Source organism: Periplaneta americana, chromosome 7 (assembly GCF_040183065.1).
Source record: "Periplaneta americana isolate PAMFEO1 chromosome 7, P.americana_PAMFEO1_priV1, whole genome shotgun sequence".
Classification (NCBI taxonomy): Eukaryota; Metazoa; Arthropoda; class Insecta; order Blattodea; family Blattidae; genus Periplaneta; species Periplaneta americana.
This window is the reverse complement of record NC_091123.1, coordinates 6,801,837-6,826,763: the sequence shown is the minus strand read 5'-3', so window position 1 is coordinate 6,826,763 and position 24,927 is coordinate 6,801,837. Positions and strand designations below refer to the sequence as shown.

Below are 24,927 nucleotides of genomic sequence, written 5' to 3'. Positions count from 1 at the left end.
AGAAGCTACTTCATTTAAAAAGCACAGTTCATCATAGATTGTATTTCTATCTAGTTGAAGCCCTAATTTTTGTCTAACACTTAAAATGTATTTTTCAATGATCTGAAGTCTTGAAATAGGGTTGCCATTATAACCTGTTACTAGCCAGTGCCTAGTATTAAATGGTTACTTTCAACAAAATTTTAATTCAAATTTCGCGGATGGTTTGCGTGATAATTTGATGAAGTTTAGGTAAAGGGTTGTAAGTCATAAAATGAGTTTTTAGATAAATGAAAATTAAATTCGGAATATGTATGATAAGAACTTTCTTGTGTTAAATTTTAACGTACCTTGTTAACATGTTTCGACCTATTTTCGGTCATCTTCGGAACTGGTCGTTGTTGGTTTTGGCGCCTCTTGTTTCCTGTGTGGGTGTTCGTAGTGTAGAGTCAAAGAGTGTATGTGTTTTGAAATTGAGTTGTGTGTTGAGAATATCGTTGGGGTGTGTTTTCGTGTGTCTGTATATTTCATATTGTTCTAGTATGTTGAGTTTCTGGCTTTTTGGTTGGATGTGCAGTATTTCCATGTCTGTGTTGATGTCTCTGTAGGTGTGGTTGGCATTTGTGATGTGTTCTGCATATGTGAAGGTGTTTTGTAATTTTGTTATGGTTGTGATGTGTTCTTTGTAACGTGTTTGAAATGATCTGCCTGTCTGTCCTATGTTCTGTCCTGTCTCAACACACAACTCAATTTCAAAACACATACACTCTTTGACTACACTACGAACGCACCCACACAGGAAACAAGAGGCGCCAACACCAACAACGACCAGTTCCGAAGATGACCGAAAATAGGTCGAAACATGTTAACAAGGTACGTTAAAATTTAACACAAGAAAGTTCTTATCATACATATTCCGAAGTGATACAGTGTTAAAAGTTGTGTACTCAAGATGTATGAAAATTAAACTTCAGACCCTTATTGCAAATAATTTTCTACACAAGTAAAACACATTAACTGCTAGTATTCTTTTGTTTTTTGCACAACCACTTCTCGAATTTAATTTGTGTATTGACCTGGGGAACAAAATTCCATTTACACAAAAAATAACTTAACTTTACCCTCGAATTAATCTTTGGCCACTGGGCACTAAGATATGAAATATTAAGGAAAGAGAACAAATGCAATTTATTTATTTTTTCTCGGATTTGATATGGTACATTATCCACAGTGATGTGGAAGAGGAATTCTTAACACATGCGGAAGGTAGTTCCTTAAATGTAAGACACCACCTGTTACTAGCAGGTGTGTAGGCCCACAACCCACCTGTGTTTGTAGCAGCCGAGTTGGTGTCATAGGTCGGCACACTGCCCTGGTGAATCGTGAAGGTCCCTGCTATCACCCTCGTCCGTGTGCGACGGATAAAACACCCAGCTGGAATCTGCCACTGCAATGCAGTACACCGGTTCATGGGTAAACCATATTCTCAGTCGCGTTTTGGGAGAAATGCAACTTAATCAGAATCATTTCCTTCTTAATCACATTAACTTTCAAGTTCATTTTGATATTGTTATTTCAAAAGTAAACAGACATGTATATATGTGTAATATACTGTACATAAGATAAAGAGATAGGTTTGGAAGTAAATCCCGAAAAGACAAAGTATATGATTATGTCTCGTGACGAGAATATTGTACGAAATTAAATATAAAAATTGGAAATTTATCTTTTGAAGAGGTGGAGAAGTTCAAATATCTTGGAACAACAGTAACAAATATAAATGATACTCGGGAGGAAATTAAACACAGAATAAATATAGGAAATGCCTGTTATTATTCGATTGAGAAGCTTTTATCATCCAGTCTGCTGTCAAAAAGTCTGAAAGTTAGAATTTATAAAACAGTTATATTACCTGTTGTTCTTTATAGTTGTGAAACTTGGACTCTCATTTTGAGAGGTTGTTAAGGGTGTTTGAGAATAAGGTGCTTAGGAAAATATTTGGGGCTAAAAGGATGAAATTACAGGAGAATGGAGAAAGTTACACAACACAGAACTGCACGCATTGTATTCTTCACCTGACGTAATTAGGAACATTAAATCCAGACGTTTGAGATGGGCAGGGCATGTAGCACGTATGGGCGAATCCAGAAATGCATATGGAGTGTTCGTTGGGAGGCCAGAGGGAAAAAGACCTTTGGGGAGGCCGAGACGTAGATGGGAGGATAATATTAAAATGGATTTGAGGGAGGTGGGATATGATGATAGAGACTGGATTAATCTTGCTTAGGATAGGGACTAATGGCGGGCTTATGTGAGGGCGGCAATGAACCTCCGGGTTCCTTAAAAGCCAGTAAGTAAGTAAGTAAGTAAGTAAGTAAGTAAGTAAGTATATTGTACATTATGTGTATACAGGGTGTATATTAACTATCTCTTCAAACTTCGTGGTGGGATGTTAAATTACGAGTATGTATTTCCTGTAGAAATATGTGTCCAGACTAACACATAAGACAACTTTATGTGAAGTAAAGTTTCGAGCAGCTGTGCGTTAAAAATAGGGAAAAATATGTTGCATGCACTTGCTCACAATACTCCCGATTCTCTTCCTCGTTCGTAGGCCTGGTATGAATAAGTAAGAAATGATTTGAGATACTTACTGGATAGCTGGGAGTAGCACTGTTGGCTGATCCTGCTCTCTTCGGACACACCACTGTCTTTCTTGCGTATCCGCCAAGCTGCTAGTGATCCAGACAGATTGCATTACTCAAATAGGTAAGGTTAACAATCAATGAAACAAGATTTAAGTGAACTTGAGAAAAATGCTAAACTTAATTAAGTGAATAAATACAAGAAATAAACAATAAAATTAAAGAATATATAAAGTAAATGGATGAATAAATAAAAATTAAGAAAATTAATTGCATTAGCACGTAAATAAATAAATTAAAATACAATCGTAAATAAATATTTGCCAAATTAATAGGTCAATAGACGTATAAATAAATTAATTAAAATACATAGACGTGTAAATAAATTAATTAAAATACATGGACGTGTAAATAAATTAATTAAAATACATAGACGTGTAAATAAATAAATTAAAATACATAGACGTGTAAATAAATAAATTAAAATACAATCATAAATAAATATTTGCCAAATTAATAGGTCAATAGTTAGACTGTAAATAAATTAATTAAAATACAATCATAAATAAATATTTGCCAAATTAATAGGTCAATAGTTAGACGTGTAAGTAAATTAATTAAAATACAATCATAAATAAATATTTGCCAAATTAATAGGTCAATAGTTAGACGTGTAAGTAAATTAATTAAAATACAATCATAAATAAATATTTGCCAAATTAATAGGTCAATAGTTAGACTGTAAATAAATTAATTAAAATACAATCATAAATAAATATTTGCCAAATTAATAGGTCAATAGTTAGACTGTAAATAAATTAATTAAAATACAATCATAAATAAATATTTGCCAAATTAATAGGTCAATAGTTAGACGTGTAAATAAATTAATTAAAATACAATCATAAATAAATATTTAGCAAATTAATAGGTCAATAGTTAGACGTAAATAAATAAATTAAAATACATAGACGCGTAAATAAATAAATTAAAATACAATCAGAAATAAATATTTACCAAATTAATAGGTCAATAGTTAGACGTAAATAAATAAATAAAAATACAGTCATAAATAAATAAATACGTAAGTAAATAATAGTTATTTATGTAACCAGTATATTCGCGACTCTTTATAATGAAGATTAATAATATACACGTGTTACATACAACGTTTCATGATATTCTAGCATTAAATTATGTAAAAAAACTATTATAAATTTACAAAATGTAATGTTATGACGTAGTAGAGACATTAGTCTACTGGATATGGCGTAATATATTGCATGGTTGCTAAGTAACCGTTTCTAAGACAATGCTATTTCATTGTTGTTTTGAAGCTTTTTCTTACAGGTATGTTGTATAAAATTGTATTGTGAAGGCAGTGATGATGTCATGGAATACTAGTTACTAGGTAACCTTTTCTGGCACCAGTGCCAGAATTAGGGCAATTGTGCACGATTTATAGCGACATAATAAGCGTGTTTTATTGCTAGGATTGCATAAATAAATAATTAAATAATGAAGTATAAAAATAAATACAAGTAAGATGAATGATAATTTGAATGAATAAAATAAATCAATGAGCCAGTAAATAATCAAAACAAATTAATTACATTAATACATAAAGAAATTAATATAACTTAATGTAATTAATAAATTGAAAGAAATTAAGAATTAACTGGATTAATAAATGGTTAAATAAATATATATATTAAATAAATTATAAAGTGAATAGGTAAAAAAAATACATAATCAAGTGAATGATCAGTTAAAGAACAAATAAATTAATATTATACTAAATATTTCGCCATTGTGAAAGCTTTTAAAGTTTCTTTGATTCTGCCGTGACATACTTACAGGAACGGTTTCCTTTCTTAAATCTGCCTCTGAAAAAGAGATTTAAATACAGTGTTAGAGATTAAACAATCTTTAGGTTTAATTATCCACAATATACATCTACTTAAGCCGTATAATTTATGAAATAAGTGTTTTTCAGTGCACTTGTTTGGTTTTAGTTGTGTTTACCCATGATTCCATAAGTCATTATACATTATTTCCGTAACATGTCAAAATACGTGATAGCAGTGTCGACTGCTAACTAAATGGCTGTACTTAAAAATTTCACACGTCCTGTACGTAATTCATACCTTTGACGTGGACAGAAAAATGACACTTGGCTCTGTTTCCTGTTGTGTCATGCGCCAAGTAGTTCACGTGATGCAACCCGGGCGACATTTGTTGTCCTGGTTCCTGTATAGGGTCAAAGAATTATTCCACTAATCATCTCAAACGCACATTGTAATTTTAAGTAACTGAAACGGGAAATTCAATTCGGTTGAGAATAGCTGTAAATGTTTATGTCTATCCTTCATTGTTGGATACACACTTTTAACACTTGTATAATCACTGGTTAACTTTATTAACTACTTTACTGTGTTAACATTAGAGAATTATGTACCTACCTGACTGGTTTCGAAGTGATATTCTTCATCGTCATTGTCGGCTTTGGACAATGAAGAATATCACTTCGAAACCAGTCAACCAGATAATCTTTTAATGTTAACACAGTAAGAAATTTATAAAGTTAATCAATGTTTATGTTTAACAAACTCTATTACAATGATACGAACTGTAAATTACATAGTTTCTCAGGTGCCTGTGGAAAAATTCTCAGAAACATTAAAATAACAGTTATAATTACTTTTGCAACCAGTGCCTAAACTGGAGTGTAGTCATTTGACGTATATATTGCGTATCGCTACGTGATATGTTTAGGAGAGAGTCGGGTAGTATCGGACATCGGGTAATTTCGGAGAGTGCGTTTCTTTCATCTACCACCAGATGGTAGTACCTGAATGACATGGTTACGTTTCTCTATACGACATCACAGAAACGTAACCATGTCAATCAGGTACTATCATCGTGTGGTAGATGAAAGAAACTCACTGTCCGATATTACCCGATGTCCGATACTACCCGACTCTCCCCTACAACCTCGGAAAGTAGGAAATTTCTTTTTCAATTTTATACAACTTTGTATTTATAGCATGCGCTCGAAATTGCGACACCTGGTATATATATGTTTTTAGGAGATTTCAACGCAAGATTAGGTATGAAACTTCCATGCCTTTACGCTGAGTCATCTGCTCCTTCCTTAATGAAAATATACATCTATGCATTTTATTCGTTGACAGAGGAATGTTAGACACTTTCTTCTTTGTTTTATTGAAGGAAGTACCTATGATAGATAGGTTAAGCTGTATTAATACATTTTAATAACTTATTTTACTCCGTAGAATCGGAGGTGGTTCATAATCATCTATTAGAAAATGTGGGAGGTCTAAACGTTAAGTGGACCATTCTGCGGATAGCTACAGTAGCGTGCAAATTAATCCGAACAACGTAATTACTTATGCAAAAAAACTCAAACGGGATAAAAAAAAAAAGGATCTAAGACATACCTCAGTAATCTATGTGGCCTCCCTTGTTCCTAATAACAGCTCTGAGACGATTTGGCATGGATTCCACTAATTTCCCACAAATATTCTTCATTTCTTCATCGCGAAACCATACACCAATGAGGGCAGAAATCATCTTCTCCTTTGTAGAACAATCCATTTTTTGCATTCTTCTTTTGCAAATTGACCACAAGTTATCAATGGGGTTGATGTCGGGTGAGTTGCCTGGCCAGGGGAGTACCTGAATATTCTTCTTGTTGAAGAATTCTGTAGTTTTTCGAGACGTATGGCATGGTCTTGTTGGAACACACCTCTGCCATCCGGAAACACACCTCTGCCATCCGGAAATGATTTTTGCAGCTGGGGTACGATTCTGGTTTCCAATAAGTGAATATATTTGTCGGAATTCATCATTCCCTTGATAGGTATTAATGCTCCAGGCCCTTCATGTGTAAAACAACCCCAAAACATTACTTTAGGGGGGTATTTGGGTGCTTGTTGGAGATGAGCTGCTGTTACTTTTTTCTGATCCTTTCCGTACGTAAGAAACACGGTGGCCGTGGACCTCGAAATGAGACTCATCGGAAAAAAGTACATTCTTCCAGTCATTCACTGTCCAGTGTTGATGTAATTTTGCCCACATTAAGCGTTTTTTGCACATAACAGGGGTTAGCAGTTGCTTCTTAATAGGCTTACGAGCCCTTCGTCCAGCTTCCAAAAGCCTACGCCGCACTGTTGTGACGTGAATATTCGCCCCAGTGGTAGCCATTAACTCGCGGGTTAAGTCGACAGCAGTTAGTCTAGGATTTAATTTACTTTTCCTGACAATTAAACGATCACCTGCAGGTGAAGTCTTCCTTTTCCGGCCACAGCTTCCTTTTTTCTGGGGTGTGATGGATCCAGTCTCCCTGTATCGTTTTATGATCGAATTAACAGTAGCCAAACCGATGTGACATCCTGCAGCAATTTGCCTCTGTGTCATAGAAGAATGCTCTGCTAATGTTATAATTTTAGACCGTTTTCGTGAAGTTGTATCCATTTGTGAAGACGACAGAATGTACACAGGATTGCAGTATTAAGTCTTCAACACAACTGAAATGCTTATAAGTACACAAAACGACAGGCAAAATGTCACATATTATAAAAAAAAATAATAACGACAGACCTTCAACAATGGAATTACACGTACTGTAGATGTCAATTAAAGCGGTATGAGCAGCTGTGAGGCCAACAATGACAGAAAATGTAAAAATATGTCGTGTTCAGATTAATTTGCACACTACTGTATATCATTAACCAATGGATACAATATAAGACAAAAAAATATAACAGATTCTCAGTTCTGATATTTTAATAAAATTACACAGTAAAAAACGAGGAAAGATATTTCTTGTAGCATATTCACTGCTGTGGGATGTTCACCTTGGACTTGTACACCCTGTCCACTCCAACATTGTCAGTGAAGATAGGTTCTGCCCAGGACACAATCCGGGACACCTCGCCCGGCAGTAGCTGGACCTCGAAGGACTGAGGGCAGTCTCTCACACGCGGACTTTCATTGTCTGTAATAAGAAATTAGGTGCAGGAACAATATAATCTGAATTGGGTTTATCTTAAAAGAAACGTTACATTCAGGGAATGAGATATCACACAAGCATTTGTACTCATGAGTTGAGCCGATATCAAGAGAAGTCTTTCTCTGTTCATTCGATTATTACTCAGTAATTTATCACCAAAAATAAGGCAAATTTTTATATTTCAAAGAAATATATGCGTCGTGTGTTGTAATGGCTCTCGAACACATATGGTGAGTCTGCAGTTGAGTTTTATGGTGTCAATATCTGAAAGAATATTGTATTAAAATTAATATAAGCTCGAATTTAAGGATTCTTTCAGGTGCCTACATCTTACTTTATTGCACGTACATCATTAAATTTATGAGTAACCTAAGAAAAGATAACCTAGTGTTTTAAAAGTGCAATACGAATAATTTCAGTAGGTCTACTAATGCATATACTGTAGGTCTTTAGAATCAGTGCTTTAAAATTAAGAAACTGCAACCTCGAAACAGTTTTTATTTTTTGGTGGAGGTCGATGAATTTAAAAAGTCACTAGTAAATCATCTAAATTTTTCAAATGCATTAAGATAATATCCACACTTTCTTAGATTGTATTTAAAAGTTTAAGGCACAAAAATAAGTAAATAAATAAATAAATAAATACATTAGTGAATAAATAAAGAAATAAACGAACCAATAAATAAATAAATAAATAAATAAACAAATGAATGAATAAATGATTAAATAAATAAACAAACAAACAAATAAATAAACGAACAAATAAATAAATAAATAAACAAATAAATGAATCAATAAATAAATAAATAAATGAGTGAATATATAAGTAAATGTATAAATAAATACGCGAACGAACAAACAAATAAACGAACGAACGAATAAAGAAACGAACGAATAAATAAATAAACAAACAAATAAATGAATAAATAAATAAACGAGAAACGAATTAATGAATAAATAAATAAATTAATAAATAAATAAACGAACAAATAAATAAACAAATGAATGAATAAACAAATAAATAAACAAATAAATAAATAAATAAATAATCCAACAAACAAACAAATAAATAAACGAACAAACAAACGAAAGAATAAATAAATGAATAAATAATTAAACGAATAAGTAAATAAATAAATAAATAAATAAATAAATAAATAAATAAATAAATAAGTAAATAAATAAATAAATGAATAAAAGAATGAATGAATGAATGAATAAATAAATAAACAAACAAATAAATGAATAAACGAACAAATAAATAAACAAATAAATGAATAAACGAACAAATACATAAACAAATGAATAAATATATAAATAAACAAATAAATAAACAAATAAATGAATAAATAAATAAATAAATAATCCAACAAACAAACAAATAAATAAACGAACAAACAAACGAAAGAATAAATAAATGAATAAATAATTAAACGAATAAATAAATAAGTAAATAAATAAATAAATGAATAAAAGAATGAATGTATGAATGAATAAATAAATAAACAAATAAATAAACGAACCGATGAATGAACGAACTAACGAACCAACAAACAAAGAAGCAAACAAATAAAGTAGAAATTAAATAAATACGCAATAGTAAGTAAATAAATAAATCACTAATGAAGTAAATAAATAAGTACGTAAATAATTAAATAAATAAATATATATAATAAATAGACCGTAAATATATACTGTATAAGTAAATATGTAAATAAATTAGTACATAAGTAAATAAATAAATGGATAAATAAGTAAATAAATATATACGTTTGTTGATAAAAGGTAAAGGTAAAGGTAAAGGTAACCCCGTAACATGCCATGAAGGCACTTGGGGGGCATGGAGGTAGAGCCCCATGCTTTCCATGACCTCGGCACTAGAATGAGGTGGTGTTGATAAATAAATAAATAAATAACTAGATAAATAACACGGAAGAAGGAAATGCTTCCCATACTCATAGTGCTATATTAAATATCAATGCAAATCTATAGCTTGCAAACAAATTGCATTTAGCAGCACTCGTGTTTATTTTCTCCTCACCTCTTACGTATATGATGACAGTGCAAGACGCCGAACTGTTGCCCAGGGGACTGCGGGCCCAGAACGTCACTTCCGTCTTCCCGGCTCCCAGATCCGCCTCCAACTGCTTGCCCCACGCCGGAATGGAATCCACGTACCTGCACACGCAACGGTAAGTGTGTTGTAACCAACCACATCTCATTGCATTCCACGTGGATACTGATTTCATGATGATTTAGATTTAATTAGAATTGGGGCGAAGAGTGGAGCTCGATTTACGTCACTTTATTAACTTTCTGTAACCAACATTTGTAGAAGTCTTCAGAACCTTTGCGTCAGTGTTCGGATCTGATTTTCTGTATTTTTGTTTCAAGCAACATAGATGTTTACAATCACATAATACTGCAGGCGTAAATATGCGAAGCAGAAATTGGACGATAAATGGAGTGTTCTCAACCAAAGACTGAGTTCTTTACTTGCCATAAATCTACGATACTTGTCATCCGGTTGTACTTCGCTTTGGCTGGTATTACACTATCAACGATACGAGTAGGCCTATATGCCAAAGATCTTTAATCCCTTCAGACCTTATGTACATTATATTGTACATTTTTTTCTTTTTTGGAATGTCTTGGATATTTTTAAATATTTTGAAAAATTCAATGTGATAGAAATGCGGAGTATTATTTTTTAAACATTTCTATACTTGGATTAAAAATAAAATTCAAAATTGTGGGGCCCCAAATTTTGATTTGCTTTGAAGATTTGATTTGGGATTTTTGGATCCCCAGAATGATTATGTGACCAGTTTTTTTTTTCATTTCTTTTTAATATAAATTCCGGACTGAATGGGTTAATATATACAGGGTGAACGATAAGTAATGTCATTAATTTCAGGGGGTTATTCTTTGAGATATTTTAAACAAAAAAGCTTAATACAATTTTTCTAGTTTTTGCTTCCTTTATTAGATAAAAATTATTTAACATTAAACATTTCACAGCGTGTTTTGAGAAAGCAATTGATTTAACTTCCAATATGCTCAGTCAATTTAAGAGAGCAGTGTATTATGATAATATATGATTGAAAGAATTTTAGTTTTGTTCCTTAAATGTGCAGAATTTGATTCGAACAAATGTAACTTTTCGTTCTGAAAAGGAATTTTAAAATGTTACATTATATTTTATCTCAGAAAGGAAAGAAAAACGAACAAAATTGTATTAAAGGTTTTTGTTTCAAATATCTCGAAGAATAACCCCCTGAAATTAATGGCATACTTACGACTCACCCTGTATATATGACAGTGTAATGGTTTTATTTTATAAAATATACAGTAGACCCTATTTTGTAAAATGTAAGTGCATCTTATCTTTTATAAAAGATCTGACTAGCATGGAACCTCAGAGTATGAGAATATGAAGCAAATGAAATGTTATATAACATGATACGTGAATTCTTTTTAAATTTGGTTATTTAACGACGCTGTATTGGCTATTGGATACTAGATTATTTAGCGTTGATAGAATTGGTGATAGCGAGGTGGTATTTGGCGAGATGAGGCAGACGATTCGTCATAGATTACCTGACATTCGTCTTATGGTTGGGGAAAACCTCGGGCATGGGTTAGATTCCAGCTTGGGCTGATTACCTGGCTTTTCCTCGAGGCTTTCCTCTATTGTAAGGTGAATATCAGGTTATTACTAACGAATCCTCGGCCTCATCTCGTCTACCATCTCATCACCAATTCTAGAGTTTGTGATACGTCTCGCCGTTCTACAGCTACAGAGTCCAGGGAACTCGCATCCGACGCCGCTCTGTCTGCCGTCTCTTGAACTCCTCAGCAGTGATCTTGGGCTTGTTTGATTCGTCTTAGGATGCTCTTTTCTTTTGTTATGCTCGTTTCCACTATTGCAGTCACTCAACATTTAAATTTCGAGCCATTTTGAAAGATCACGAATTTTCATGACTACTTTTTTTTAAAGTTGGGTTCAGTTTACCCCGCATCATTTTTTCGTTTTTATATAATCGAATGTTATGTTTTAAAATGTTATGTTTTATTTAACGGCGCTCGCAACTGCAGAGGTTATATCAGCGTCGCCGGATGTGCCGGAATTTTGTCCCGCAGGAGTTCTTTCACATGCCAGTAAATCTACTGACAAGAGCCTGTCGCATTTAAGCACACTTAAATGCCATCGCCCTGGCCCGGGATCGAACCCGCAAGCTTGGGCATAGAAGCCCAGCGCTATACCAACTCGCCAAATAGGTCGACTATTTAATCGATCTCTTCGCGCCCGATAAATCAACACCTCGAACGTCCGAATTGGTCCAGATCTCTCGGAGTTATAACCACCTGTCTCTTCGGCCGACTGTTTATTGTTAATGTTTGCGGTTTCGGGACTCCTTTCTCTACACGATGGTAGACTATACTTATCGTTTCGTTATGTTCATTTCTTCAAAAGTTACAAGCGATGTATTGTAACACTTTTTTGGACATCGTTACTGAGTGGATGGCAACCTAGCTTGCCGAATTCAAAGAAGTAATTCTGCGTCAAAATATGATAGCTATAATTCCAGAGTTCTTGTTAAAATATGAAAGTCTTCTCAAAATCATACATTGTCAGAGAAGCAATATTTTAAAAAATCTCTAACTATAAGCACTGTCGTGACAGCGTTCATCTGATTATTTTCGGAATGTCCCTCGCGCAGTGATTAAGTACTGCAAAGGGAATATTGTGAAGGTAAAGAATGGAGATGGAAGCTATAAAGAATATTCGTTTGAAGGCATTAGACTCGGCAAAAACTTGTCCAAGAATTCGCTACGAGGTGAAGATTCGAAGAGCGTTGACCTCTGGAGCTAAGTATAGCAGGCTGCATTCATGGCAGCTATGCTAGTTTAGTAGGTGCTTTGGTAGTCATGGGAACGCGTTAGAAATTTGCCCAGATTTCTGACACCGATCGTCAGTTTTTAATTTGGGTTTAATATTGTAAATATAACTAAATGCAAAGTTAGCCATGAACTTAATAAAATATTTCAACATTAACAACAAAGAATCGTTACCTATCACAAATATGACACATGCTTTCTTATAATAACGCTTTCTTGGGTGAAATCATTTTAATAGTCAATACAAAAATAAATCGCGAAAAAAAAATGTATTTGATTTTGATGGCTTGTAAATTTGAAATAATAATAATAATAATAATAATAATAATAATAATAATAATAATAATAATAATAATAATAATAATAATAATTACTTACTGGCTTTTAAGGAACCCGGAGGTTCATTGCCGCCCTCACATAAGCCCGCCATCGGTCCCTATCCTGAGCAAGATTAATCCAGTCTCTACCATCATATCCCACCTCCCTCAAATCCATTTTAATATTGTCTTCCCATCTACGTCTCGGCCTCCCCAAAAGCCTTTTTCCCTCCGGCCTCCCAACTAACACTCTATATGCATTTCTGGATTCGCCCAAACGTGCTACATGCCCTACCCATATCAAACGTCTAGATTTAATGTTCCTAATTATGTCAGGTGAAGAATACAATGCGTGCAGTTCTGTGTTGTGTAACTTTCTCCATTCTCCTGTAACTTCATCCCTCTTAGCACCAAATATTTTCCTAAGAACCTTATTCTCAAACACCCTTGACCTATATTCCTCTCTCAAAGTGAGAGTCCAAGTTTCACAACCATAAAGAACAACCAGTAATATAATAATAATAATAATAATAATAATAATAATAATAATAATAATAATAATAATAATAATAATAATAATAATTCTTAGTAATAATAACATTCTCTTTTTAACTTATTCGTAACTATTGTATAATATTTGAGAAAAATTTACTTTACACAGACAGAAAAATAGATGGCATGTAAAAGCCACTTTTTGATATCATGGGTGCTGAACACATGTATTTCTGCAAAAATATTGGAATCGATTTTTGAAGCATATAAATAGTAACCAGTCGTAAAAAATATGAGATAAAGTTTTCGGTTATTTCAGTCTGTATATTTTCTTCAAAGAAGATTTGTGATATTTTTTGTTATTTGCGGCGACGGATAGCCATCTTGGATCCTTTTAAACAGACTTATAAATGACATTTGTGATTCCTGAAGTTGTAATCGAAATACTATTATTATTATTATTATTATTATCATTATTATTATTATTATTATTATTATTATTATTATTATTATTTTAGATATACAATGGAATTCTTTGAAAACATTTAAAAGAAAAGCTATGCTAGCCTATAAATATAAAATAATGAAGCACGTATTGTATTGTATTTTATTGCTACGTACTACAATACAAAATTATTGTAATAGTCATAGAATAAACAAACCTCACACCCGTCTGAGCAATTGAGATGGGCAGGACATGTAGCACGTATGGGGAATCCAGAAATGCATATAGAGTGTTAGTTGGAAGGCCGGAAGGAAAAAGACCTTTCGGGAGGTCGAGACGTAGATGGGATAATATTAAAATGTATTTGAGGGAGGTGGGATATGATGGTAGAGACTGGATTAATCTTGCTCAGGATAGGGACCGATGTAGGGCTTATGTGAGGGCAGCAATGAACCTCCGGGTTCCTTAAAAACCATAAGTAAGTAAGTAGGGCCTATATTTATACAGGGTGTATCACGATGTTTTCCCCCGGTTTATGGAGGTAATTCCTGGTGTTATTTGGAACAAAAAATGTAAATACAGTATTGGAATGACATTCATAATTAAGGAGTTACAACAGATTTTCGAAACGCGCCATGGTGTATGTAGCGCTTGACATGTTTGTGCAGGACTAACGATATGTGGGGGGAGGATTTAACGTTTCACATTCCAAGGTATGGAGAATTATTCATGAGAACGGGCTATATCCTTTTCATGTGCACAAAGTGCAGCATTTAGAACCATGTGATCATGCCAACCGTTTGCCTGCCAGATTTAACACCCTAGATCAGTGGTCGTCAGCACTCGCTGAAATGTGCCAAGGGTAAGCGGTGCCGTCCCGTATGCACCTTCGTGCAGCAGGAAGAGGTAGAGAGCATACCCGCTAGCAGCTACGAGTGCACTATGGTGCACTGTGTTCTCCGTGGGTAAGAGATGCTAGCCCCAGGGTGCTCTGTTCTGACGACACCTGCCCTAGATTACTGCATCTGAGGGTGGATGAAAGACATCGTGTACCAGATTAGGGTGCAAACACGAGAAGAGTTGATCCAACGCATTCTCGATGCCGCAGCGACAATAAGGAACGAACATGTGATGTTACGAAATGCTACACGCGCGGTTCACACCCATGCGATTCTTTGCCTTCAGATGCAGGGAGGAAATTTTGAACATTTGTTTTAAATCCACTCTTCATGCAAGAGACTGGTACAAAATGAAGCACTTGTTTGTATTCTAACAATGATTTCCATTTTTGTCAGTGACATCCTCAAATAAAAACGTTTTTTTCTGCTTTTTTCAAATTGCCGTAACTCCTTAATTATGAATGTCACCACATTACTGTATCTACATTTTTTGTTCCAAATAACACCAGGAATCACCTCCACAAACCGGGGGAATACCTCGTGATACACCCTGTATAATATTTGTTCAATTTCAAAAACATTAAAATCTGAATAAATCAAATTTTGTTGGATAACCAATTGGCTTCTGTAAACAAATTTGAATTATCGGCTTTAGAAGTAATGTCAGTGAGCATTTGTTGTTCACCTAGCCGATTATACTATATTGAATGACAGATTGAACCAAACCTACATAAATTAATTACACAGTATGCACTGAGCATGCGCAGTATGTTATAACTGGAACTTGGAAAATTCAGGAGGTCCAAATTTTGTTTCTAAGTCTCTAACTACTCTGGGCTTACCTCCACCAGTCCATGTTGGATTTGGGCTGCGGTATCCTGACGTGTACGGAGCTCTGATGGGGCGGCAGGTCCACCTTCACGTCCCGCGGACACTGGATGAACGGCCGGGGCACATCTGAGGCTGAGACACGCAACATATTACTCTTGGTTCGAATCTGCATACAGGCAACGTCCTGCCGGCTAGCTCTTTTCTCTTATGTATGAGAGCTGAATATTGAAGTTTAGGATCAAATAAATCGCTTAATAGAGGGGGGGACAGGTGAATTATATTACTATGTCTGAGGAATGCTTGATTGCAAGTCAGCCAAGCCTGGAATGCTGATTTCTGCTGATATTGAAGAACACTAGCACTCAGTTTTGAAACTTTTAGAATTCTAATCCGATTTCTTCCATTTTTTTTAACCGTTAGATGCATTAAGAATAAGGGATGTGTAAATCTTCAGCTTATTCGAAGTACTATGGTCCGTCCCAGGAATCTGTGGAGTAACTTCGCGTATATGGGGGCGGAGTCTATCTGTGCCGGAGTGTATTGCGGGCAGCATCCGCTCGAGTCCGCTAAGGGAAGATGCTCGTGATAGAAGGTAGAATAGAGTTCAGATAGAAATTATCCCCTTCTGTAAGCGATTGCTCGCTTCGTTCAAGCAATACCTCTCCCCAGAGCAGTTATTGGCTCTAGCCCTCCCACGTACCACTTGCACAGAGGTCTTTTTTCGTCTTTCTACCCCACAGATTTCTGGGACGGGCCATAGTTTCGAAGTTAATTTTATTTTAAAGTTATGCAAATTAGTAATATTAGTAATATAATCAAAATGTTCCAGTCGCATTACATTTAAAGATAGCAAGTTCACATTTTATATTTTTTTTTATATTGACCCTGATTTTGACGTTGACAAATTCATGCTACTTAGGTTAGTTTAGGCACAGTGAATTTTAAAATATCATACTTTTTATATTTTATATTTTTTTTGTAGGTTGTTTTACGACGGTTTATCAACATCTCAGGTTATTTAGCGTCTGAATGAGATGAAGGTGATAATGCCGGTGAAATGAGTCCGGGGTCCAGCACCGAAAGTTACCCAGCATTTGCTCGTATTGGGTTGAGGGAAAACCCCGGATAAAACCTCAACCAGGTAACTTGCCTCGACCGGGAATCGAACTCGGTCCACCTGGTTTCGCGGCCAGACGCGCTGACCGTTACTCCACAGGTGTGGACATTTTTGATTTACATAATAATTTTTAAGCTCTTAATTTCCGAGATACTTCACATTTCTCAACGTCAGAGCTCAGATATCAAAATTTGAACATCTAAAAATGCAGTTTCGAGATAACGGCAAATTTGTGAAAGGGGATGCAATAGTGAAGTACGGAGCAAGCCCATATAGTATAAATATTGCTCCTGGATCTCGAAGAAGACGTAGAGTAAAAAAAACCTCTTAATATCCACTTCCTAAGTTCCAAGGAACATTTTTGTACAAAAAAAAAAAAAAAAAAAAAAAAAAAAAAAAAAAAAAAAAAAAAAAAATTGACCTTTCTTTTTTTTTTTTGTAAAAACTCAGTTATAGTGTCCCTGAAGACTATCAGCTTCCAAATTATAGTAAAACAACAGAATACTCACTTTTGATTAGAGGAAAAATGAGAAAATTTTAGGAAGTTGAAAGTAAAAACAGTAAAGTTATTGATAACCTCGAAAATTCTGAAAATAAATGTATGGAATATATTTTAAGAGTGAAGGAAACAGAATCCCTTGAAAAATAATCAATGTAAACAAAGTTACAGAAGAAAATAAAAACATTTCAGAAACTACTGTGTGAGCAGGATACAGATCTCTTTGTGGCTTAATTTATGATTGATAATGATTACGATTATTATTATTATTATTATTATTATTATTATTATTATTATTATTATGCTGTTACGGTGATATAGTGGCTAGGGCGCTGGACTTATAAGTCTGTGGACCTAGGTTCAATCACCGGCTTTACTTTATTTATTTTTTTAATTTTATTGGGTTATTTTACGACGCTGTATCAACATATCAGGTTATTTAGCGTCTGAATGAAATGGAAGCGATAATGCCGGTGAAATGAGTCCAGGGTCCAGCACCGAAAGTTACCCAGCATTTTCTCTTATTGGGTTGAGGGAAAACCCCGGGAAAAAACCTCAACCAGGTAACTTGTCCGACCGGGATTCGAACTCGGGCCACCTGGTTTCGCGGCCAGACGCGCTGGCCGTTGCTCCACAGGTGTGGACCTCCCGTTTTATAACTTGTGTTGGATAAGCCCGTATTCTAGGTAAGACAGGGGTTTTCTCCGGGAACTCCGGTTCCCCTGTGGCATGTAGCGTGGACTAGCCTCGTATAGCGCACCCTGGCAACGACTCTATCAGTAAATTGGTATACACAACTGGGTTCATATGACGAATGACGAAATGTCAAGTATCCGTCATTAGTAAAAAAATATATTAGACTATTATTATTATTATTATTATTATTATTATTATTATTATTATTATTATTATTATTATTATAAAAGACTACTCGCTTTAACACAATAGAAACCGAATGCCATCTCATAGACGTCGGCGTAAAAACAAGGCGTGAAAATATAATTTGAACGTGAGACTGGTTTTGTCATTAATTGTCCAGAAACTGTCGTTTCAGTCGACAGAAATATCGTTCGTATACAATTAAAATTACCATTGGAAAACACAGAAGACAATATGACGTTAAAACACTTGGGTTTTGCATTATTTTAATAAACAAAAGAAATCAGATTGTCACTTAGCAACGGGAGTATTTTTTCTTTCAACCAAGAATTTAATATTCCTTATGTAAATACAAGAAGGGACAGTGATCTTCTAGCACTTTAGAACGAAGATAATACATCCAATTGATATATGCCCCTTTCGATCGATCTCTGTGAAAATGCTTGATTTAGAAAAGTGGAGACGCACCGTAAGTTATTGCTAAAATATTACATTAGCTTTGTAAATTTGAGTACTGCCAAAGCTTCAACATACTATCGAGATAATTCTATGAGGCTTCAGTAGATTTCGCGAAGAAAAAAAGACCAATCACTTTATCTTTTACAAGAACATATCACTCATTATAGTAACTGTCGGGGTATTGCATAGTCAACAATGTAGCATGTGGATTTTCATAAGTCCATTTTCCCACGTCGTGTGAAATGAATATGTCGGGGAACATGAAAAATGGTTTCATCACTAAACACTCTAGTTCTAAAACTGTTCGCCATTGTTAATGCCATGAAAATTTTGTGCAGCAAAATACTGTACAAATATACAGGGCTTTATTTTTACTTCAATTTTTATTGCAGCTGAGTTTTTGAATGTACTTCACTCCCACCACTTCTACTAATGAAGTTTCCAACTGTCCTCCACACAGAACCAAGGCCGCATATAGTGAGTTTAGTACGTTCCAGAAATACGTTCGCGTTTTCCAGTGACGAAAGAGCTTTCAATATTGAATCATATTTTCGCACAGGGACTGTCGTGCGTTTGCCTACGTCGCATTCCGATTTCCCCCACCCGCTTCTGCTCGCCTCTATGTAAAGGCTAGTGGCTGGGCTGTCTTAGCTCTTTTCTGAAAACATTAATTTCTATTAGGAATTGGACGTCTACGTAATATTATACAACTGTTTAAAATAACTTAAATAAAAGGGCCTCGTTAAGTAATTAACTGTCACGTGATTTCCTCCCTTTCTACGACGCTGCGACGTAACCACTTGGACGGACAGTAGGTAGCATGTCTGAGTAATTTTATGTTTTCGAATCGGGCAGAAGTGAAGATTGAATTTACAGTACGTAAGGTATTCTTTTATAGAGTAGGTACAGAATTATTTCAACATGAGTTACTAGTATGAAGGACGAAACTGATAATTGGAATTAGGTACAATAGTCTATAGTGCGATAATATGCACATTAGAACTGAAGCCTGTATAGAAATGAATAAATATCCATATTATGATTATTTTTCAATTTAACTTCATTCTCTGTATTGTACGCTAATGTGCTGTAGACAGTATAATGTACACTGCATAATGAATAGGTCCGAATGGATAGCTCAGTTCGTGAGTAAAAACACTTATTTTTATACTGTACTGTATTTTGATAAAACAAAAGCCTAATGAAAATTATGAAAGTCAAAATCGCGATATTTTCTAGTTTACGTAAGTACAGACGTGGACAAATTATTAGCAAAATTGAAGATTTTTATTAGTATATATTTTTACAAAATATGACTCTTCAATTCAGAATACAGTTGACATTTTTGCATATTTACGCATTAAAAAAATGAAGATTTGTATTGTATATTTTCAAAATTTGACTCTTCAATTTGGACTACAGTTGATATTTCGGATGTTTCCAAATTATTAGCGAAACTGAAGATTTTTATAATATATTTTTACTAAATTTGACTCTTCAATTCAGACTGCACTGACATTTTTGCATATTTACAAGTTATTAGCAAAATTGAAGATTTTTATTATATATTTTTACAAAATTCGATTCTTCAATTTAGACTGTAGTTGACATTTTTGCACATTTACAAATTATTAGCAACATTGAATATTTTTATTATATATTTTTTCAAAATTTGACTCTTAAATTTAGAATACAGTTGACATTTTTGCATAGGCCTATTTCTATCTACTGTAATGATAGAAATATGCAAAATTGTCAACTGTAGTCTAAATTGAAAAGTCAAATTTTGTAAACAGAATTATCATAAAAATCGTCAATTTTGTTAATAATTTGTCCACGTCTGTAGATGAACACTTTTTTTCCCTCCTATACCTAGTAAAGCGATTTGTTTGTATTTTACGCCAGTATCATCGAACTCCAGTCGTGGAAGGGGGTAGCAAACAGTGTTTCCGGTAATCCAAGGGTATAGCCAGGTTAATATTAAAAATGTTGGTAAAAATAAAATGATGTCCCTGTATTTTGCAATATGAAACAACTGAAGTTTAAAACGCCACTACCAGGTCAGAGACAAATACAAATGGAATGGAGTTTGACTCCAGTAAGTGAGAGCGTGGGGGTTGAAGGGGATAAGAAGCAAGAAAAATGCATAGCTATCATTGCTAGGCATAATGTGCTCGTCAGTCACATTTTCGCCACGGCTGCCTTAGACATTTATCTATGAATCTCTTAAAATGTACAGTGCGATAGATTATCATAGGAACCACGACCCTGAGCACCCAGCGATGAAGATGAATGTTTTATCATGCCGAGGGTTAAGTGAATTGAAATAGTAGAGGTCGCATATGCGAAGGTCGCAGAGTACGTTCGTGGATTTCAAGCTGCACAGCGATGTTTGCTCTCAAACAGACGAGTAGCGGCCGGCGGGCCATGATTGAAATCTGCTGCCCCTGTTGACATTGCGCGCTTTGTTTGATTAGCATCGGTCTTGTGATTTTTAATCAGACGGCCATGTTTCCCTGACCCAAATTCGTTTACAAATCCATTCCCATGTCAACAAGCAGTGCGGGTCGCGATCGTCAAGTTTTTACCCCTCCGCGTCGCGAGCGCTGACGTAACAATGGCAAAATCAGCGCGGCGAATGGGAGTTTTACAAGCATTTTATTGCCTGTGCGCGATTTTGAATGTACAGCCGTTTTAATTAAGGGGTGTAATCCAATTGTGCATTTTAAATCTACGAAACGGGTCTCGTAATAATACCGATGACATTTTTCTCCCCCTCCGATCACTGAGCGATTTCGCTTTCTGTATGGGCTCTGTATTGTGATGTCATGTACATCGGCACGAGGGAAAAACAGAGCATGGAGTTTGTCACGTCCGTATAGCCAACCATGGACACGTATCGTACAGGGTACACTGCATGTACAGCTTTGAGGATAGGACGCAGTGGCGGAGGGTAAAATTAAAATTATTATGATGTACCGAAGTACATATGATATTTCCGGTCGACCTGGTTGGCGAGTTGGTATAGCGCTGGCCTTCTATGCCCAAGGTTGCGGGTTCGATCCCGGGCCAGGTCGATGACATTTAAGTGTGCTTAAATGCGACAGGCTCATGTCAGTATTTACTGGCATGTAAAAGAACTCCTGCGGGACAAAATTTCGGCACATCCGGCGACGCTGATATAACCTCTGCAGTTGCGAGCGTCGTTAAATAAAACATAACATTTTAACATGATATTTCCGTGCAGGAATTCTGCGCTACCATATGATGAAGAATGGATAGAACTTACTTACTTACTTACTTACAAATGGCTTTTAAGGAACCCGAATGTTCATTGCCGCCCTCACATAGTCATAGTGATATTAATGAGTTGAAAACTCTCAGTAATTCCGTTTTTAATAAAGCCAAGAAATGGTTTAGTTCTAATAAATTTATTTTAAATGAAAGTAAAACTGCATCTTTGTTGTTTAGTAGTACAGTCATGGAAAATAATAATTTTAAACTCCTTGGTATTACGGTGGACAGCACACTTACTTGGGCAGACCATGTTGAGTCTGTTTGTAAAAAATTGTCAAGAGTAATATTTCTTCTGCGAAATTTGAAAATGTATGTTCCGAAGAATTACATTAGAGTTGTCTATTTTTCTTATTTTCATAGTATACTTTCTTATGGACTACTTTTATGGGGTAATAGTTCTCATACTAATAAGGTACTTATGTTACAAAAAAAAGCTGTTAGAATTATAACTAATTCATCAATGAAGGCACACTGCAGACCGTTAGTTGTAAATGAAAAAATTATGACTGTAACATCACTGTATATTTATCAAGCCCTAAATTTCGTTAAAGAAAATTCACATATGTTGACACATAGGAATGATGTTCATATATACAACACCAGAAATCGTGACCTCTTTGACATACCTAAGTGTAGGCTGACTAAAACAATGAATAATTATTTTATTATGTCGTTAAAAATAGCAAATAAATTTCCGAGAAATCTTTTTAATCTGGAAAGGAAGTCTTTTAACAGACTTGTCTCTGGTTGGTTAATCAACAAACCATTTTATGAAATTAATGAGTTTTTAATGTCAACGTTGTTGAGAGTTTTTGAATTGATTTTATTGTTTTGTTGTCTACTTCTTATTGACTTCGTCAATTGCACAATGTTGTGTGCTCTGACTGTACAATACTGAATATACTGAATATACACATAAGTCCGCCATCGGTCCCTATCCTGAGCAAGATTAATCCAGTCTCTATCATCATATCCCACCTCCCTCAAATCCATTTTAATATTATTCTCCCATCTACGTCTCGGCCTCCCTAAAGGTCTTTTTCCCTCCGGTCTCCCAGCTAACACACTATATGCATTTCTGGATTCGCCCATACGTGCTACATGCCCTGCCCATCTCAAACGTCTGGATTTAATGTTCCTAATTATGTCAGGTGAAGAATACAATGCGTGCAGTTCTGCGTTGTGTAGCTTTCTCCATTCTCCTGTAATTTCATCCCGCTTAGCCCCAAATATTTTCCTAAGCACCTTATCTTAAACACCCTTAACCTATGTTCCTCTCTCAAAGTGAGAGTCCAAGTTTCACAACCATACAGAACAACCGGTAATATAACTGTTTTATAAATTCTAACTTTCAGATTTTTTGAGAGCAGACTGGATGACAAAAGCTTCTCAACCGAATAATAACACGCATTTCCCATATTTATTTTGCGTTTAATTTCCTCTCGAGTGTCATTTATATTTGTTACTGTTGCTCCAAGATATTTGAATTTTTCCACCTCTTCGAAGGATAAATCTCCAATTTTTATATTTCCATTTCGTACAATATTCTGGTCACGAGACATAATCATATACCTTGCGAATATATTGAATAAGCAGTCGTGGACAGCCGATAAGGGGTGGTCCTCCAGCTTGGGGGTTGGGCGAAGGGCTAACAACCCATCACCGTAAAAAAATAGCTTAACCGAATCCCTACAATAAGCCTCGGATGGATAGAACAGGGAAAAAAATTATCTCCGGCACCTTTATCATGTCCACACCTGTGGAGTAACGGTCAGCGCCTCTGGCCGCGAAACCAGATGGCCCGGGTTCGAATCCCGGTCGGGGAAAGTTACCTGGTTGAGGGTTTTTCCGGGGTTTTCCCAGAACCCAATACGAGTAAATGCTGGGTAACTTTCGGTGCGGGACCCCGGACTCATTTCACCGGCATTATCTCCTTAATTTCATTCAGACGCTACATAACCTAGATGTTGATACAGCGTCGTAAAATAACCCAATAAAATAAATAAATAAAATAAAAAAAACCTTCATCATGTGGTAACGCAGAATTCCTGCTTGGAAATATCATATCTTTGGTCGGCGGGAAAAGGCACAAAAGTAAAAAAAGTCGATTTGTCTGTTGTACTTAATCACATAAGTCAAGTGTGTTTTTTTTTCATAATTTTTGAAATAATAAAATTTCTTTTATGCTCGACCATGCCGAAACGTAGTAATTATACACCTGGTAGCAGACCTTTAATGCATGTCATTAAAGTATACCTACTCATTAAAGGTCAGGTCTTTCAGCTAATGACGGCTCAGGTTACAACTGTTCAGCCAATGACAGGTCAGCTTTCTACCGTTATAAAACCGCAAGTATCGATTATTCTCGGATATGCAATCGAAAGAGAATTAGCGAAAAGTCACGGAGGCTGGAAATCCAATACTGTCGCAGAAGGTTATGTTCTGTTACTATAATAATTAGCGTTAATTGTAAATAATATTCAAATAAATTCAATTTGTCATCTCGTTTTTAAATGTCTAATTTAATTTCAATGTTATCTCTGTAGGTTCTTATGACCTAGCAAGGTCAATGTGGATATCTGTTCCTCGGAAAAAATCAATACTTTCGCGTCTGCGCACATCTCATAACATAGGGAACATTGCTGAAGGTCAGATACAATTAAAATTAATAATATCAAGTTAGAAATATGGTCGAGCATAAAAAGTCGTATGAAACTCGCCTATAATGGTAATTAAGAAGCTCGTATGAAAATTATGAAACTCGCTTGCGCTCGTTTCATAAATATCCATACTCGCTTCTTAATTACCTTCATTATAGGCTCGTTGCATAATGTACTATTATTATAAATTGAAAAGGGTCTTACTTTAACCAACATACATTATTATACATTATTATTATACTTATATGTAGTTAAGAGTAAATTAAAAAAAAATCTCTCCTGAAAAATTCATTTTTTTTTTTACTTATGTGCTTTATCCCGCCGACCAAAGAATTATGTAGTTCGGTACATCATAATAATATATGTGCAAGTAATCGCTTTGTGATTTAAAACGGCGCTCAAGTGTCAAGTGAAATGTACAGTAAGTATTGCCTGATAATAGATGTAGGGTACATATCAGCCAGAACCTCA

General features: G+C 35.0%; 1 protein-coding gene across 3 annotated transcripts in view; it reads right to left on the bottom strand.

Annotated features, from left to right (window-relative positions):
* The window catches only part of LOC138702841 (fibrillin-2-like), an 868,508-nt gene that overhangs the window by 9,352 nt on the left and 834,229 nt on the right, over positions 1 to 24,927 (bottom strand). For 2 of the 3 annotated variants that reach the window (XM_069830178.1, XM_069830181.1), the window contains 7 exons: positions 15,557 to 15,677; positions 9,701 to 9,837; positions 7,505 to 7,644; positions 4,772 to 4,874; positions 4,482 to 4,510; positions 2,634 to 2,714; positions 1,306 to 1,426 (listed from right to left, as the gene is read on the bottom strand). In XM_069830178.1, coding sequence (XP_069686279.1) covers positions 1,306 to 1,426; positions 2,634 to 2,714; positions 4,482 to 4,510; positions 4,772 to 4,874; positions 7,505 to 7,644; positions 9,701 to 9,837; positions 15,557 to 15,677 — 732 coding nt within the window. The remainder of the gene's footprint in view (positions 1 to 1,305; positions 1,427 to 2,633; positions 2,715 to 4,481; positions 4,511 to 4,771; positions 4,875 to 7,504; positions 7,645 to 9,700; positions 9,838 to 15,556; positions 15,678 to 24,927) is intronic. The other variant, XM_069830179.1, reaches the window with a different exon arrangement.